Source organism: Vitis riparia, chromosome 7, assembly GCF_004353265.1.
Source record: "Vitis riparia cultivar Riparia Gloire de Montpellier isolate 1030 chromosome 7, EGFV_Vit.rip_1.0, whole genome shotgun sequence".
Classification (NCBI taxonomy): domain Eukaryota; kingdom Viridiplantae; phylum Streptophyta; class Magnoliopsida; order Vitales; family Vitaceae; genus Vitis; species Vitis riparia.
This window is the reverse complement of record NC_048437.1, coordinates 19075066-19093558: the sequence shown is the minus strand read 5'-3', so window position 1 is coordinate 19093558 and position 18493 is coordinate 19075066. Positions and strand designations below refer to the sequence as shown.

Genomic DNA, 18493 nt, shown 5'->3' with positions numbered 1-18493 from the left:
TATATTAGGACAATTTGTTGACAGCAAAGGCAATGTCTGGTCTTGTTATGAGCAAATACTGGAGGCTCCAACTACCTGGCGATACTCAGTGGGATCAAACAGAGAAGAACCTGCGTTTAACATGAGAGTCAGACTAGTTGGGATGGGAGTAGGAACAGTTTTGGCATCTTGCATCTTGGTTTAAGTGAGGAGATCCAGAATATATCGCCTTTGTGAGAGTAACAAGCCATGTTTGTTTGGGACAACTTCCATACCCAAAAAGTAAGTTAGTAAACCAAGGTCTTTGATGGAAAATCGCTAAGCAAGGATGTCAATGAAGTGATTAAATTTGGTATCATTATCGCCTGTGAGAATTAAATCATCAACATAAACAAGGAGATACATAGTGTGGCCATCGGCATGAAAGACAAAGAATGATGTGTCAGCATATGAATTCTGAAAGCCAAACTGTAGAAGAAAGTTTCTGAGTTCATGGTACCACGCCCGAGGGGCTTGTTTCAGGCCATATATTGCTTTGTTGAGTTTGCAGACATAAGAGGGGTTGTCATTATCAATAAATCCCGGTGGCTGTGACATGTATACATTCTCTGATAGATGTCCTTGAAGAAAGGTATTGTTAACATCAAGTTGCCTTAAGGACCAGCCATGACTGACGGCGATACTAAGAACAATGCGGACAGTAGTTGGTTTTACAACGGGACTGAATGTGTCATGGTAGTCTATTCCAGGACGTTGGTGGTAGCCTTTTGCCACCAATCGGGCCTTGAACCTGTCAATAGAGCCATCAGATTTGCGTTTAGTTCTAAAAATCCACTTGCAACCAACCAGATTTTGACTGCTATCCAGTGGACTTAGAGCCCATGTGCCATTCTTTACTAAAACATCATACTCTTCAGACATGGCTCGATGCCATTTATGATCTTTGAGAGCTTGGGTCAAGATGGTTGGTTCATGATCATCACTTTTGGTTAATTGAGTGTGAAGATTCAGTTTGGTGATGGGTTTGCGAATATTGTTTTTGGCTCTAGTAGTCATGGGGTGGGTGGGTTGTGGATGAGGCTCAGGTGGGCTTATATGTGGTGATGGGTGTTAGGGATTGTGGGGATGTGAAGGTTCACGTGATGGTGATTAAGGTGATGTGGCAGGCAGGTTTGGTGGTGAAGCGGCACTGGGGGATTGCTATTGAGCGTCCACGGAAGATGACGGATTGAGTGGTGGTACCAAAGGCAAGTTGGGAATGCAAAGGGATGGTAGAATCCAAGTAGCAATGGAATCTGATGGAGGACAAGAGGAAGAGCAGAGAAATGAGGGAAGGGAAAGACAGACTCAACAAATTTAACATGCCTAAAGACATATATTTTAGACGTGGATGGATCAAGGCAGTAGTAGGCACTTTGAGTTAAAGAGTATCCAAGGAAGACACATGGTTTGGATCGAGTGTGGAGTTTGTGGGTAGTATATGGTCTAAGCCAAGAATAGCATAAACAACCAAAAATTTTGAGTTTTGAGTAATTAGGTGCTGTTGTAAAAAAAAATTCATAAGGAGAGGAAAGGTTCAGTGTGGGTGTTGGCATGCGATTTATTAGGTAAACTGCTGTGGCTAGGGCATAAGGCCAATAACTTAAAGGAAATATGCATGAGAGAGTAAAGCTAGTCCAGTTTCTACAATATGAAGATGTCTACGTTCAGAAAATCCATTGTGTTCAGGTATGTGAGGTGGTGTAGTGAGATGAGAAATACCATTTGTTGAGAGAAAATAGGCAAGGGTAATATATTCACCACCATTGTTCGAATAAAGTGTTTTGATGGTTTTATCAAAGTGTTTCTCAACAATTGCTTTAAATTGAATAAAAATATCTTTGACTTCTGACTTTTGTTTAAGAGGATAAAACCAAATATATCGGATGAAGTGATCCACAAAAATGACATAATATTTGAATCCATTATTTGATATAATTGGAGATGTCCAAACATCAGAAAAGATAGTTTCAAGGGGTTGAGAAGAGACAATGGTGGATTTAGAAAATGACAATTTGTGGCTTTTATTACTCAAACAAGCATTACATGGAAAATTATTAGATAATGCAGAAGAGAAATCGAGTTTATTTTTGGAAACAATCTGTTTCAGAATTTTGAAAATTGGGTGTCCTAATCTTTGATGCCACTCGGATAAAGTTGTTTTGAGGCTGGAAAATGCAAGCAAGGGTGGAGATACAAGCCACTCATAGACGCCATCTTTAGTGTTACCCTTCAGAAGTGTTATCCCCATTTGAATGTCCTTTACAAGGAAAGCAGTTGGTAGGAATTCAATGGAACATTATTTGAGGTACAAAATTGAGAAATGGATATGAGATTCTTTTTCATAGTAGGAACACAGAGAACATTGTTCAATTTAAAAGTGTTATGAGTTGTATGGAGAGAGGAAGACCTGCTATGAGTAATGGAGAGACCCGAGCCATCACCAATCATAATGTCATCCGAGCCATTGTATGGAGTATGCATGGAGAGATTGTGTAGATCAGTTGTAACATGGTGAGATGCGCCACTGTCGAGGAACCAAGATGTGTGGCTGGGAGTGTTGGAGGCATAATGGGCCCTTGGTCTCCATGAGGTGGTAGAGGGATTGTTCAAAGCAGGAGAAGGACTATTGGATGTGTTGACTAGGATTAGCCGAAAAAAGGGACACCGTTTTGCTGTATATCCTTATATCCTGTAGATTTGGCAATAACCCAAGTATGGCTGAAATGGGCGACTACCTTGAGGTGTGGGTTGGTCGTTGGTTTGTGTAAGAGGATACCTGTGTTGGTGGCTGTTAGAGGCGCGCCATGTATGATTGGTGGTGCCTGAAGGTGTAGGTGAGCGCCTAGGTGTTGGGTTCCTACTCGTGGGATTAGCAATGGTAGGAAACTGAAGGGGGTTTGGTTTGGGGGTGATCACTGAAGCTTCAAAATTGAGCAACTTTTCATGTAGTTCCTTAAAGGTTATAGGCATGTCTCTGGCTTGGACAGCACGTGTGAGTTCTCTGTATTCATCACCAAGGCCATCAAGTGTCTTGTCAATGAGATCTTCTGCATTGAGTAGGGCTCCAAGAAGGGCAAGCTCATCAGCCTTTGCCTTGATGGATTGCATAAATGAAGTGACACTGTCAGAGCCTTTGGTGATTAGCTTGAGTTGGCTTTGGGCCTGTTTGATGCGGCCATGAGAAGGCTTAGCTTAAGTGGTGGCCAGGATTGTTCATGCTTCACGGGCTATCTTGGCTTGTGCAATAAATGGTATGATGGTGTGGGAGATGAAGCCAATGATTGCATTCAAGATCAATTGGTCCTATCGGATCCAAAGGGTATGAGCAAGATTGGATCTAGTTGTGTCATTGTGTGTGAGAGTGGCTGAAGGACATGGCTTGGAGCCATCTATATATCCTAAGAGGTCATAGCCAATGAAGAGGGTGTGGAATTGTAGTTTCCAGGAGAGGTAGTTGGTGGATGTGAGTTTTAGAGGGGTTTGGGCAGCAACATTAATGCTGATAAGGGTGTTATGGGAATCATTTGTGGTGAGAATGGAGGGGGAAGAGGTAGCCATGGCTTTTAGAGATTGAAAGATGAGGAGTTTTGGGAGAAAATTGGAATTTGTTACCTTTGGTTTTGCTCTGATACCATAATAGATTGCAAAGGTAAATCCTTCTCATTAATGAAACAACGTATAAATACATATCCAAGAGTGGTTGAAGATCCTAAAAACTAGGAAAGCTACAAACTGAATCCTATATCTATGGATGATAGATAATAAATATACAATTAAATACATTTGAATAAGCTATATGAAAGACTAAGTCAAGCTGAGATGAATGACTAAGTCAAGCAACTGATTATTTTTATTACTCCTTTCCATGGCCGCGGCAACTTTTTCAAGCTCTTAGATTTTTCTGCAAAATTCCATCATAACATTCCTCTTTGCTGCAAATGGCAGCCGATTCAAGATTGTGTTTGAAGTTATGGTTGTGGTTCTGGAAGGTTTGGATCAATAAAAGTGTTTTGTTTGGGACGAGAGAGCCTTGGTAAAATGCAATGTTTTGGGCAAAGCTAAGAATGGCGGCGGCGGCAAATAAGGTGTTTCTGAAAAGGTGAAGAACTAGCAACTTGTGTGGTGGTTTTGAGAGTCGTGGTTATTTTTGCGCACATAGGGGCGACACCTTTGTTGTCATAATTTATGGTGTTGTCAGTCCCTACTTGGAACCCATATTGAAGACAAGTTTCCCGTAAAAAAAAAAAATTGTGTTAATTTAGTTTGGGTGAATAAACTATTATTAAGTTTCACAAAAGCAGTACGGAAGGTTGGTTTTGGAGAGTGGTGATACTCCATATTCATTCAAATATACTTATCTTTTGTATTTTGAAACTAAGGAATCATGACATGTTTATTGGTGAAAGGAGATTGTTGTTCATCCCCCGCTTGTTTAAAGAGAAGGAATTGTGTTTGTGAAGTTGACAATTTTTATCACTTAATGAGTTTTTTGGGAACACAATTAGGCTAATTGTTGTTGTCATTTAGTATTCTGGATGATTTGGCTCCATCTTTATCAAGGAAAGATTGGAATCCAATTTAGTATTCAAGTATATAAATTTTTTTTTTATGAATCCTAATTTTTTATTTTATAATCCAATGTTTATTGGAAGCAAAGTTTGTTACTTATCTATAAATTTCGTATTTTTGTAAATATTTTTTAATTTGTCTAATTGTATTATTTTTTTACAAGTATTTATAACTTAAAGGTTTAACTAAAAAGAAAATGAAGTTGGTTGTTTCAATTAAAATTGGGGCTAAGTGTTTCTTAAGGGGCTTTTTTTTTTTCTTTTTCATTTTTTTGTTCTTTCTGGATGATTTTGCTTAAAATGTTTGTGTTACTTATATGTTGAGTACAATTTGAGTACATTATTGAATATTATTTCTCTAATTTTGGATTTTTTTTTTTTTAACAATACTAATTAATTCATTGAGGAGTTTATTGCATGTGAGTTGGGAGAAGATTGCAATTTAAGATGGTAAATTTGAGAGGTAACCAAGTTTAGTATTCAAGCATACATGTTTTTTTTTTTTAAAGAATTCTAATTCTTTATTTTATAATCCAACATTTATTGGAATTGAAGTTTGCTATTTATCTTATAATTTTAGTATTTTTGTAAATACTTTTAATTTGTCTAATTATGCTTTTAATTTTTATTATTTTTAGAAAAGTATTCACAACTTAAATTTTTTTAATAAAAAAAATGAATTTGGTTGTTTGAATTGAAATTTGGGTAAGTGTTTCTTAAGTGTTTTTTCCTCAATTTTAGTTTAATCAAATCTTAATTTTAGAATGTTTAGAACTCTCTAATGAATAAAATCTTTAATTTTTTTAAATATAAATTACTATTCTAGAAGGAAATGCATTTCTTTATTTTTAATCCAATGTCTATAAGAATTAGAGACTACAGTTCTTTATTTTATAATCTAATGTTTATAAATAATTGGAGACTGTTTTTTTTTTTTTTATATATAATCCAATATTTATAGGAATTGGAGATTCTTACTTCTGCTATAAATTTAGTATTTTTGCAAATGCTTTTAATTTGTCTTATTTTAATTCTTTTAAATTTTATTTTTAACCAATATTCACAACTTAAATCTTATAATAAGAAAAATAAAGTTATTTATTTTAATTGAAATTGATGTAAGTATTTTTTTTTCCATTTTTATTTTAGTTGAATCTTCATTTTGGGATTACTAGATTTTTCTCATAATCTTTGTTTATTTTACTTTTTTTTTATTTATAACAATCACTATTCTAAAAGGAATTTTAAATGACTATATTTTATTCTTAATAAGATATTTCTCTTTTTTATTTGCTAATGATTTCTCTGTATTATGACTTTGTATTACAATCCAATTACATATAGTTTTTCTTGTGCAAGTAAATTGATAAAATTAAAATAAATTTACAAGGAAAGTATGTAAGTAAAAAAATATGTTTGAATAAGTAATCTAATTTATATTTTTTAATATTTATCTATTTCTCATAAAATAAATAAAATTTAGTACATATCATCACTGAGGACTAAGTTGACATTTATTTTGCTTAACTTAGAAAATTTGATTTTAAAAAGAATTTTACTATCTAAAATTTTGGTATGGAAAAATGTAACTTCATTTATATTCCCTCCCAATCATTTTTTTTTTCTATTTGTATTTCAACCCAATTATTTTTTTCTATTTTATTTTATGTCTAAATCAATTATTTGACTATGAATCTTTTTTAAGTTTCTTACATAGATTTTAAGAAAATAAATTCATATATTCAATTTTTTATTAGATTTTTTTCATATTACCTCACATGAAAATGAAAGAGATGAGAATGAATTTGATTATTGGTGGTGGTTTAGATCATGCTTAATTTGATCTTGATTTCGTAAATTTCTAGTGAAAATTTGACCTTCTAGCAAATGATGAAAATATTCTTATTGATTGAAATCGTAGCTTAGTGGTAACCTAGCACCCTTCTTTATACAGTAGGCTGAAGTTGGAGTCCCCTCTCCCTACCTCTCAAATCTCCATTTAAAAAATGGTTCAATTACTATTTGGCATAAGCATCATAATAACAATAAACAAATAAATAAATTCCAAAAAAATGTCCCCAGACTTACAATCCAATACTTTCAGAAGATTAAACCTTGAAGCCAATGTCCCCAGAAAAAATGTCTGAGAGTCGTAAAGAAAAATGGAGCGGATATACGACTTTTTACCAGTAATGTTTGCAACTTTATTTGGGCTATTATGAACTGATAGGCGCCTAAATCTTCCATCAAAACTTGAAGTTTCTTCACCCATCACACAACAAAAACTCAACTCCTCGGCCTTTGTGAGAATAATCTCACGCATCAAGTCATGAACGTGACAAGTTTTAATTTTTCCATCACCATATACCTCTGACACTTGAACTAAGCTCCTGTGTATGAGCTCAGTCAAGAATTCTTCTGCAACCTCTTCTAGCGTTACACCTCTCTTGGGTTTTACAAAACCCTCAGCAATCCAAAGCCGAGTAAGTAGTCTACAACTAATTGTGTAGTCCTCCGGGAAAATGGCCAAGTACAAGAAACAGGACTTGAGGTAGTAAGGCAGATCATGATAACTGAGAGAGAGAATGGTATTGATACTTTCAAGGTGCGAATTACTTTGTAACTCACAGCCTATGGTGTCATTAAATTTTTGCCATTCGGAGACAAGCTTCTCTTTTCTTGACAAAAGACCACCGATTGCTACAATTGCTAGTGGCAATCCTCCACATCTTCTGATAATATCATGAGACAATTTCTCTAATTCCGGGGGACATCCACCCTGAAACGCTTTCTTGCAAAAGAGTTCCCAGGAGCTCTTTGGAGGCAGAGGTTGCAGCTTGTGGATGTAATCAAATGAAGATTCTTTACAACAAGAAGCTACCTCATCATTCCGGGTTGTGATTATTATCCTGCTCCCTTTTTTATTTTCTGGTAAAACATATTTAATAAATCCCCAGAAATCTAGTTTCCATACATCATCAAAAACAACCACATACCTTTTATCTTGTAAATATTGCCTGGTTAAGGTCATTAGTGAGGACTCGTCCATGGTATTGATACCCTCAGGAACTGGCTCCTTCCTTGCTTGATAGAATTTCATTGACATGTTGATAAGCCACGACGGTCAGCAAGGGCCCTTAGGCCAAATCCCAAATATTTGGGATGAAGTTGGACGTGGAAAGATAGTTGCATGCGACATGCATGCAGGATTGTACGTGGAACGTACGTGGAAAGAGTCGTAGGCGAAGTGCATGTAGCTGGGGTAGACTGGGTCACCTACAAGACTGGGTCACTGGCGTTGTGGTAGTGGCGTTGTGGTTGCGAGTTTTACGTCATTTTCTGTTAGTCATGGTTTGTGTTTAGTATGGGTATTGTTCTGTTTCCATTTCCAGCTTTCCTTTTATTTCGGTTTCCGTGTATGGCTTGGCTTATTTAAAGCAGCCGGAAGATATCAGTGGGGGGATAATCAATTGCTATTCAGAATTTTGTGGTACTTTCTCACCCGAAGAGAAACCCATTTACTAATTTTTTATATTATTTGAGTTTGGGACCTATCATTGGTATCAGAGCCAGGCTACTATGGGCACCAATAAAGAGTGAATTGAACTGTTGGAAGCTGGGCTCGGTGAAGTGCAAGAGGGGCTACACCGGATGGAGCTCGGCGTGCCAGATAGGTTGCGACATTTGGAAGAGACTCTTAACCGTCTCTCTGATGTATTCCTTGCAGATCAGCAGCCTCCAAATCATGGTAACCAATACTGTGAAGGCCACAATGGGGGATGACTTGTCGTATCCTCAAAAACGGCAAAACTAGAGTTTCCTCGATTCTCCGGAGATGACCCGACAAAGTGGTTCAATCGTGTGAATCAATTCTTTGAATTCCAAAACACTCCTGATAACCAGAAGGTTTCTTTGGCCTCTTATCACTTGGAAGGGGAGGCCAATCAATGGTGGCAATGGATCCGCAGGACGTTCCAAGAAGAAGGACGAGTTCTCTCATGGACAGATTTTGAAGATGAACTTTGGGCACGTTTTGGACCTTCAGATTGCGAGGATTTTGATGAAACTCTATCACGGATCAGACAGACTGATTCCCTACGCAAATATCAACGGGAATTTGAACAATTAGGCAATCGGGTCACCGGCTGGACGCAAAAGGCTCTTGTGGGAACCTTCATGGGTGGTTTAAAGACTGAGATATCTGACGGGATCCACATGTTTAAACCACAGACATTGAAAGATGTTATTCGCTTCGCGCGGATGAGAGATGACCAACTAATGAGACAAAGGAGGGTTACACGACCTGCACCACCAGTGCGAGCTCCCCTGGCTCTTCCGCTAGCAAATCATGCAGCAACCGTAGCACCTGTCCGACGATTGAGTTGGGAAGAAATGCAACGGCGACGTCTCCAAGGTTTATGTTTTAATTGTAATGAATGGTTTACTGTAGGACATAAATGCCAAGGGCCACGAATACTTATGTTGGAAGGACGTAAGGACAGCAACAATGAATTCTGCAACGACACCATAAAAGAACAGCTAGTGGAAGAAAATCGAGAGGAGCCCCTCGAATCAGAGATTACGTTGCATGCATTAACGGGATGGTCCGCGCCTAAGACCATGTGTGTAGCTGCCAAGATCGGTTTCCACAAAATCATCATACTCATAGACAGTGGGTCAACTCACAACTTCATCAGTGAAAGGTTGGCCCATGAACTGAGGTTGCCCGTAGTGCCAACCGAGAGGTTCACTGTGCAGATAGCTAACGGGGACAAACTAAAATGCCAGGGGCGTTTCGAAGAGGTGCGAGTGGACCTCCAATGCACTCTTTTCTCTTTAACTCTTTACTCTCTTCCTCTTACAGGATTGGATCTAGTTCTGGGAATTCAATGGCTTGAAATGCTAGGTTCCGTGGTGTGCAATTGGAAGCAGTTAACCATGGAGTTTCTTTGGGAGAATCAGATCAGGCGGTTACAAGGGACCAATGGTGAAGTTATTCAAGCAGCATCATTCAAGGAGCTTTCAAAGGAGGCTCGACAGGGCCATTCCATTTTCGCGATATGCCTATCCCTCAATGCACAGGAGTCGAACAGAAAAATGCATCCTGACATACAAAAAATATTACAGGAATTTTCAGAAGTATTTCACGAACCTTCAAGTCTACCTCCCATAAGAGAAGTTTATCATTGCATCTCTCTCAAAGAAGGCATCGAGCCGATTAACGTCCGACCGTATCGATATGCATACTACCAAAAGGAGGAGATCGAGAAACAAGTCCACGATATGTTAAATGCAGGCCTCATTCGACCCAGTACGAGCCCGTTTTCATCACCAGTACTACTAGTGAAGAAGAAGGATGGAAACTGGCGTTTTTGCACAGATTATCGGGCACTCAACGCTGCCACTATGAAGGACTGCTTTCCCATTCCCATGGTGGAGGATATGTTGGACGAACTCTATGGTGCCTCGTACTTCACCAAGCTAGATCTAAGAGCTGGGTACCATCAGGTACGAGTAAATCCCCCAGATATTCCTAAAACTGCTTTCCGAACTCATAACGGACATTACGAATATTTGGTTATGCCATTTGGCTTGTGTAATGCACCTTCTACCTTTCAAGCTATTATGAACTCTATATTTCGTCCTCATCTTAGAAAATTCATACTAGTTTTCTTCGATGATATATTAGTTTATAGTCCTACTTGGGACAAGCATTTGGTGCATGTAAAACAAACTCTGGCCATATTGAAGCAGCAACAGTTCTTTGTCAAGGCTAGCAAATGTGCTTTCGGGCAACAAGAGTTGGAGTATTTGGGGCACATAGTCACTGTCAAGGAGTGAAAGTAGACGACAGTAAGATTGCAGCGATGGTGGCATGGCCACGACCTACTAACATTACTGAGCTACGTGGGTTTTTAGGGTTGACAGGATATTACCGGAAGTATGTCAAAAATTATGGCATTATAGCACAGGCCCTCACCAACCTTCTTAAAAAAGGCAAATTCGGGTGGCACGAGGAAGCGGAGGATGCTTTTCTGGCTCTCAAAAAAGACATGACCACCACACCAACACTGGCAATGCCCAACTTCAACGACATCTTCACTATTGAAACCGATGCATCAGGAGATGGTATTGGAGCTGTGTTGTCCCAACAAGGTAAACCAGTAGCTTTCATGAGTTGGGCCCTTGGGGTAGCAAAAAAATCGTGGTCCACCTATGCCAAAGAGATGCTAGCCATCGTGGAAGCAATACGACTATGGCGGCCTTATCTCCTAGGCCGAAAATTCTATATTCAGACGGATCAAAGAAGCCTAAAATATTTTTTGGAACAACGCATCTCTACGCCTAAACAGCAAAAATGGGTAGCCAAACTCTTAGGCTATGACTACGAGATCACTTACTGTTCGGGACGTGAGAATTCGGCAGCTGACGCCCTTTCACGAAAACAAGGTAGCCCGGTTCTTCACAATATCTTTATTCCTCAGGTTAACATATGGGAGGAAATCAAGCGAGCTGCAAAGGAGGATCCGTATATTCAAAACATGAGTCGGGTAGCTGCGGACCAGCCCCACAGCCACTATGTGTGGCGCATTGGTCTACTACGTTACAAAGAACGGGTCATCGTACCAACCGATCCTGCCTTACGTTCCAAGCTGATGCACGAGATGCATGACACCAAGATGGGCGGACACTTAGGCATACTGCGCACATACAAAAAATTAGGGCAACAATTTTATTGGCCAGAGATGCTCAGATCAGTCCAAGAGTACATCAAGGGTTGCATGGTGTGCCAGAAGGCAAAGGTTGAAACCTTGGCACCGACAGGACTCCTACAACCGTTGCCCATTCCAAATCAAGTATGGGATGACATCACGATGGATTTTATTGAAGGGTTATCGATTTCACAGGGCAAGGATACCATCATGGTAGTCGTCGATAGGCTCAGTAAGTCAGCCCACTTCCTTACTTTAACCCATCCCTTTACGGCCAAGGGTGTTGCAGAAAAATTTGTGGAAGGTGTCGTTGAGCTACACGGGATGCCCAGATCAATCGTTAGTGACCGAGACCCAATTTTTGTGAGCAACTTCTGGCAAGAGCTCTTCAAGATGTCGGGCTCCAAACTGCAGCTCAGCTCCGCGTATCACCCGCAGACTGATGGACAAACGGAAGTTGTCAACCGCTGTGTTGAACAGTATCTCAGATGCTTTGTACATCAGTGGCCACGCAAATGGAACTTCTACTTACCTTGGGCTGAATACTGGTACAATACCACTTACCACATCTCCACGGGAATGACCCCTTTTCAAGCATTGTATGGTAGATTGCCACCCACCATTCCTTCATACAACGAGGGCCTCTCACCAGTGCATGAAGTTGATCAACAACTACGAAACAGGGATGAATTACTCCAACAACTCAAGGCCAACCTTACACGCTCGGTTAATCCGATGAAACAACTAGCAGATAAAAAACGACGAGACGTGTCGTTCGAGGTTGGAGAGCAGTGTTGCTAAGGTTACATCCATACCGCTAGCAAACCGTTTTCAAAAGAGTTCACCAGAAATTAGCCAGCCGTTTCTATGGGCCCTACGAAATCTTGGAGAAAATCGGTCCAGTCGCATACAAGCTCCACTTACCAGAAGGGTCGCGCGTTCATCCCGTATTTCACGTATCCCTACTCAAATGATACAACACTAACGAAGAAAATGGGGTGAACCACAGCGAAGAGTTGCCACCATTCACAGACGAGGGGATAGTCATGCTGAAGCCACGGGCTATACTAGATCGCCGCTGGATAAAACAGGGAGCCCAGATTATCGAAGAGAGTTTGGTCCATTGGGAAACTCTACCAGTAGAAGAAGCAACGTGGGAGCCCACCAAACAGCTGTTGGAAAGGTTTCTGAGTGTGGACCTTGAGGACAAGGATCCACCTAATGGGGGAGGTATTGATAAGCCACGACGGTCAGCAAGGGCCCTTAGGCCAAATCCCAAATATTTGGGATGAAGTTGGACGTGGAAAGATAGTTGCATGCGACATGCATGCAGGATTGTACGTGGGACGTACGTGGAAAGAGTCGCAGGCGAAGTGCATGTAGCTGGGGTAGACTGGGTCACCTACAAGACTGGGTCACTGGCGTTGTGGTAGTGGCGTTGTGGTTGCGAGTTTTACGTCATTTTCTGTTAGTCATGGTTTGTGTTTAGTATGGGTATTGTTCTGTTTCCATTTCCAGCTTTCCTTTTATTTCGGTTTCCGTGTATGGCTTGGCTTATTTAAAGCAGCCGGAAGATATCAGTGGGGGGATAATCAATTGCTATTCAGAATTTTGTGGTACTTTCTCACCCGAAGAGAAACCCATTTACTAATTTTTTATATTATTTGAGTTTGGGACCTATCACATGTTCCGCAGTAGCTCTTCCATCTTGAATGACTGAGACACAGTGATCCAAGCAGAGCAATCAAAGTGTCCCACCAATACCTTGTTCTCATATATTTTGTTGGCAAGAGTGGTCTTGCCAAGTCCGCCCATGCCAACCACGTTACAGTCCGTTTTGGAGTTCCCTCCACCAGCCGGCTTGTAAGTTCAATTTTTTGAGATTCAATACCAACAATTTCAGCATCGTCTATGAAAAGGGAAGTCACCCGAGGGCCATGCCATGGCGCACTTGTACTTCTGCCTCCAGATCCTGGCTGAACTGAAGTAATGAAGCCGTGAGTTGAACTTGTTTCCTTGAGTTTGAGAACCTTTTTCTGGATATCACGGATCTTGGAGGCTACCTCACGGCGTCGTTTCAATTTTTTTATCAAGCGACCAACTTTGTAGAGGAAACCAATGAATCTATGCCGTTGACTTGGATTTCCCAAGTGAAGCAAGTATTCATCGATGACATCTTCTATGGAATAAGCAGTCTCCCTTAAGTCTTGAATCCAAGTTTTAAGGCCTTGGCTGACATCTGCTTTCTCCCTCTTTGCATCTGCATCCATGAGGAAAGCTTGAATATATAGTAGCTCTTTTTTAATGTCTTCAACTTATGTGTGGACGCCTCCCAATAGTCTGGCTTCTTGATCTAGTAATGGGAGCAACTTGTCGATGACGATGCTAACGGCAATCTCCGCCATTTCTCCTTCTTTTCCCCCTTTGAGAAGGCCAGTGAACAACAAATGCGTTAGCTCATTTCAGATCTAATCTTCCATCTATCCAAACTTTGTGGCCTTAGAACCAATGAACCCATTTATGATGTTTGTTAATTGCACTAATTATGATGTTTGAATCTCCTTTAGTAGATAATTTTATTATTATAAAAATTTTATCAATAAGTTTTAGTTAATCTGAATAAAGTTTTAACCATTTAAACTTGGAAGCTAAGAAGTAAATGAGCTCCGGTATGTCTTGTCATCCAGGGACAGAAGCCATTGTTGAGCTGTGTTCACAAGTCAATGTCCGAATGACAACAATATTGTCCATGAATGTGTTAATTGGGCAAAAGTGGAAGAGGGTTCTTTGTTGATTGAAGACACAGAGGGAAGGCATACTCTTTGCTTATTGCAACCCAAGGATTTATGAACCTGTAAATTTTGATGTCTAATCCTATATGCATACTCTAGTTTCTTAGTCATATACCCTTTTTTTCCCCTTTTCCATAGTATGGTGTATATAAAATACATAACTTGTTGGGTCACCACAGCACTCATGCCCCTTTTTAATTTGTTGGTGTTCAAACAGTGGGGTGTTTTTGAAAGATGTCTTTATTGATGTTTAAATTTCAGTTTCCCCTTTTTTTAAGACGTGGAAATGAAACTCACAATAAAATGGCCATGGAGGCTTTGGATCAAAGCTGAAATGTTTCAACTTGAACCCAATAATTCAACTACCATTTGATATTCATTTTCAGAACTTTGGACCGAAAAGCAAGTAGGGAGTTGCAACCACACGAAAATTCGTTGCCTTTGATGGTAACATTAGATTCTTCCATCCTCTAAACTTTTCACAAAACCGAAAAGTTGCAGTTTGTATAACAATTATTTAGGTTTATTATTAAAAAAATGTCATATTTAACTTTGTTTATTGAATTGTAATATCTCATCTACCCACTTCCTGGTTAAAATTATACTCATCTTCACTAATATTTTAAGAAATATAGTCATTCTAGATTTTTGCTATTGCTATATTACTTCTTAGGGATAATTTTTTGGTTGTAAAGCCTAAATAAGTCTTGTAACGTTATAATGATAAATTTAGGGATCAAACTTTCCAATCAACTTTTGGGATTGAAGAGAGAGCATTCTCTTAAGATAATTTTCTTTTATTTATTAAATGAAGAGTTTGTTTCTGTTGTATTTTATCCTCTTATAACTTAGAAAAATTGTGTGCCATCACAATTGAGATGAGAAGGAAAACCTTCACCAATATAACCCTTTTATCTTCGTTTGGTTAATGGATTCTTAAATATTGGTACCCTGCATGGATGTAAGGATCAAATTGGTAGTTGAATCATGTTACAATCTTTATCTTTTATCTTTACTTCTGCCCATCTTTATCTTTTATCTTTACTTCTGCCCATGTACGTGACTATGTTAATAAATCCATTATCTCTTTGGGAAAACTTTCAAATATTTTAAAATATAAAATTCAAGAAATGGTCCTTAGACAAATAGTCATTCGAGTGGCAAATACGATGTTATGTTACATTTGGTTGGCAGGATAGAATATGTGTATCTCAGAATATCATAATCTCATTGGGTATGATATTTTAAAGTAGCATATCCAATGAGATATGTTATATTATGTTTATATTTAGTTTGTAAAATAAATAAAATAAAATAAAAATATATATTACTTTTCAATATTTATATTATATTGCATTATAATATTTTCTATTTAAAAAAAATGAAATTCTCTAACATTTAACCATATTCATGATTAAAATATGTAAACTTTATAAAATATTTTTTATATATTATGCAATTCAATATATAAAAATAAATTATATATATATATATATATATATATATTAAATAATACACATATTAATATTATTTAACAATATATTTTATAAATATTTTTAATTCTTTTTAAAAATAAATTTAATTTTATAATTTAAAAATTTTTTTGCAAGATAAGTAATATAGAAAAATAAAAAATTAATAAAAAGAATAAGAATGTGTTTGATAATGATTTTAGGAAACATTTATAGCCTTCTTAATATTTGAACGATAAAAAATTTTAAGTGTTAGAAATATTAGAAACGCTTCCTAAAATCACTACCAAACAAATTATAAATATATAATACATGAAATACGTATATTCTACATATTGGTTTAGGATTAACATATCATATATAGAAAAGATATAAAAATGATGGTAAATAATATATCCCGACATTTATCCTATTCCATATTTGGTTGAAGATGAGATAGGATAAGTAGTGAAATAACTTAACTTATTTCATCACCAACAACATATGGGATGTGTTTGTTATATACCCTCTCTTTTGTCTTATCTCTGTTGGGTTTTTCCTCATGTGGAAGGCCCAAAATTAAGAGCCCAAAATTTAAGGTCTCTTAGGCCTTTATATAAAACGGTTAGAAGAAGAATCCTTTCTTCTTCTTCTTCCAATTTTTTACAGCCATCGGAGGTAGAAGAAAAAGATAGAGAAGGAGAAAAGAGAGAGAAGGGGAGAACCACCATTTTTTAAGAGAAAAACACAATTTTTTCTTCACTGCCCAGATTTCATCAAAGATAGATGCGACTTTTTCTGTGGGCCGATCAACCTAAAATTTGGAGGAGAGGTTTGTGACTCATTGATCTTCAATTTGAACGGTGGAGATCGTATTTGGAGATCCAGACGGTCGTCTTTTAGTCCGAGAACAGAGCCTCTGTTTTGATGCATTTTTCTATCCGAACAGTTTTGATCATAAGCTTCAATCAAGGTTAATCCGTGGTTCGATTGAGCCGATTTTTGGAAAGCACCTTCGTGACTTATTGATTTTCATTCTGAACGGTGGATATTGGATTTGGAGTTCAGGACAATTATATTTCAGTCAGAGAACAGTGGTGTATTTGGTGAGATCTCTCTATTATTTTTATCCAAAGTTGTTGAAATTGCCAAGATTAATTGATCTTGAGATATGGTTGATGTATGCCTCTAGTTTTATCTAGAGAGAATTGTGTAACCCATTAATTATATTAGTAGAGTTTTTAAGTGGCCTAAGGGTCCATGGTTTTTACTTCTCATATTGGAGAAGGTTTTCCATGCTAAAATTATTGGTGTTCATATACTTGTTGATTGGGTGAATTCTTGTTACTCTATGTGATTGATTCCTATTAGGTTCTCACAAGAGGGGATAAAACCTGATTGTGCATTCTTTGTGTTTATCCCATCAATCTCATGTTATATCCATTCAACTGAACATATGTTTAGAGTTTTTAATTTGTATATATTGATTGTCGAAGCAATTGACCCACAATTCTCTATAAAAAAAAATAAAAAAAAAGTAAAGAAAAGGGCTTCAAAGTATAAAAAATCATAATAAATAATTGAGAAAAAGTAGAAAACTTTTTACCCATCCTCTGTCCATCAAAATCTCAAAGAACAAAGATTGTGATTTGCCTTTTCTGGAGACATGTAAGGTATTGCAAACTTCTGAACTGAGTCCAAAGTTGCATTACCAAGTTCCTTAGGAGGAGTGTGCATCTTAAATTTTAAACTCTTTGCTTCTTTGGATATGAGTTAGGCTCAATAAAAATTGTTATATTTATTGTCATCGAAGACTGAAGTTCTATCATTTTTAAAGGATCATCTATTCATCCCTTGCCTCTGAGTAGGTTTATGTAGAAACAATATGTTTAAAGTGGTAAAAGAGCCATTTAATTTAATAATATTTCTTTTGTTCTTAACTAATATGTATTTTGAAAAGAGAAGCTGATGAATTAGTATCTCAACCAAAGAAAAAATAGTTGATCTAATAAATTATCCAAATGAAAGCTTTATTAAGAGGAGATGGTTTCAATTTTTTCTTAAAAGAGTTTAGGATATTCAAATAGACAAAATTAAAATACTAAGAAGTTTATATAAATATAAATAATAAAAAAAATCACAATTTACATAAAAATTGATGTAAAATATTTTTAGAACCTAATTGGCTATTAAACAAATGTTGTTAGATCATGATTCACTTATTAGACCAATGGTTAAACCATAGTCAAATCGTAATATTATTTTGACATTATAAATATATAATTTATATATTATCAAAATTAAAATAATTAAAAAACATAAAATATTTCATCTTTTTGTTTTTAACTTTAATATATTAAATCATGAAAAAATGTAAATCTTTTAGTATTTTTAAATTTGTCAAATGGTAAAATTATAATATTTAATTGTTAAAGAGACAAAAATATATTAACGAGTGAAATAGAATTTTATTATTTATTTTAATTTACATTCCATTAGCTTTATATTTTTATCATTATGCTATCTTAATATGTTTTTGGTACAAATGCATTTGTTTATTCTAGATAGTCCATGTATGTAGAATATAGTATCATTATGAAAGAAAAGTATAGCTCAGTGTTTTTTTTTTTTTTTTTTTTTGAGAAGACCCTTCTAATTCCCTGTACAATATTCATTGGAAAAATGGTTCAATGAAAGCATAGCTTAGTGGTAGCCTAGCCTCCTTTTTAGAGTAGGCTCAAGTTCGAGTCCCCTCTTCCTACCTCTTAAATCTCCATTGCAAAAAATGCTTCAACTACTATTTGGTATAAGCCATCAATATGAAAAAATAAATAAATAAGAAATAACTTCCAAGTACCAATAAATATAAACAGAGTTGAAACTAAATTTCACTAATAGTGATGAATTAGATTCAACTTACTTTGATATATAGATTTTTCTAAATGTCT

General features: G+C 36.9%; 1 protein-coding gene across 1 annotated transcript; it reads right to left on the bottom strand.

The window, feature by feature from the left end:
• Positions 1–2703: 2703 nt before the first annotated feature.
• Positions 2704–13572, bottom strand: LOC117918127 (disease resistance protein RPM1-like). Its single transcript, XM_034834651.1, has 4 exons — positions 13231–13572; positions 12989–13162; positions 6678–7695; positions 2704–3212 (listed from the first exon to the last, which is right to left on the bottom strand). The coding sequence occupies exons 1-4, from the start codon at positions 13570–13572 to the stop codon at positions 2704–2706; spliced, it is 2043 nt and encodes a 680-aa protein (XP_034690542.1).
• Between the last annotated feature and the right edge of the window lie 4921 nt (positions 13573–18493).

Bases quoted from the DNA above. Each gene is read 5' to 3' on its own strand.
- LOC117918127 (XM_034834651.1), bottom strand. From the start codon at position 13,572: ATGGATGCAGATGCAAAGAGGGAGAAAGCAGATGTCAGCCAAGGCCTT. The intron at 13,163-13,230 runs GTGACTTCCCTT...TGAACTTACAAG, and splicing joins CGCCATGGCATGGCCCTCGG to CCGGCTGGTGGAGGGAACTC. The intron at 3,213-6,677 runs GTAAGTCTGGGG...CCACCACTTAAG, and splicing joins TCTTCTGAAAGTATTGGATT to CTAAGCCTTCTCATGGCCGC.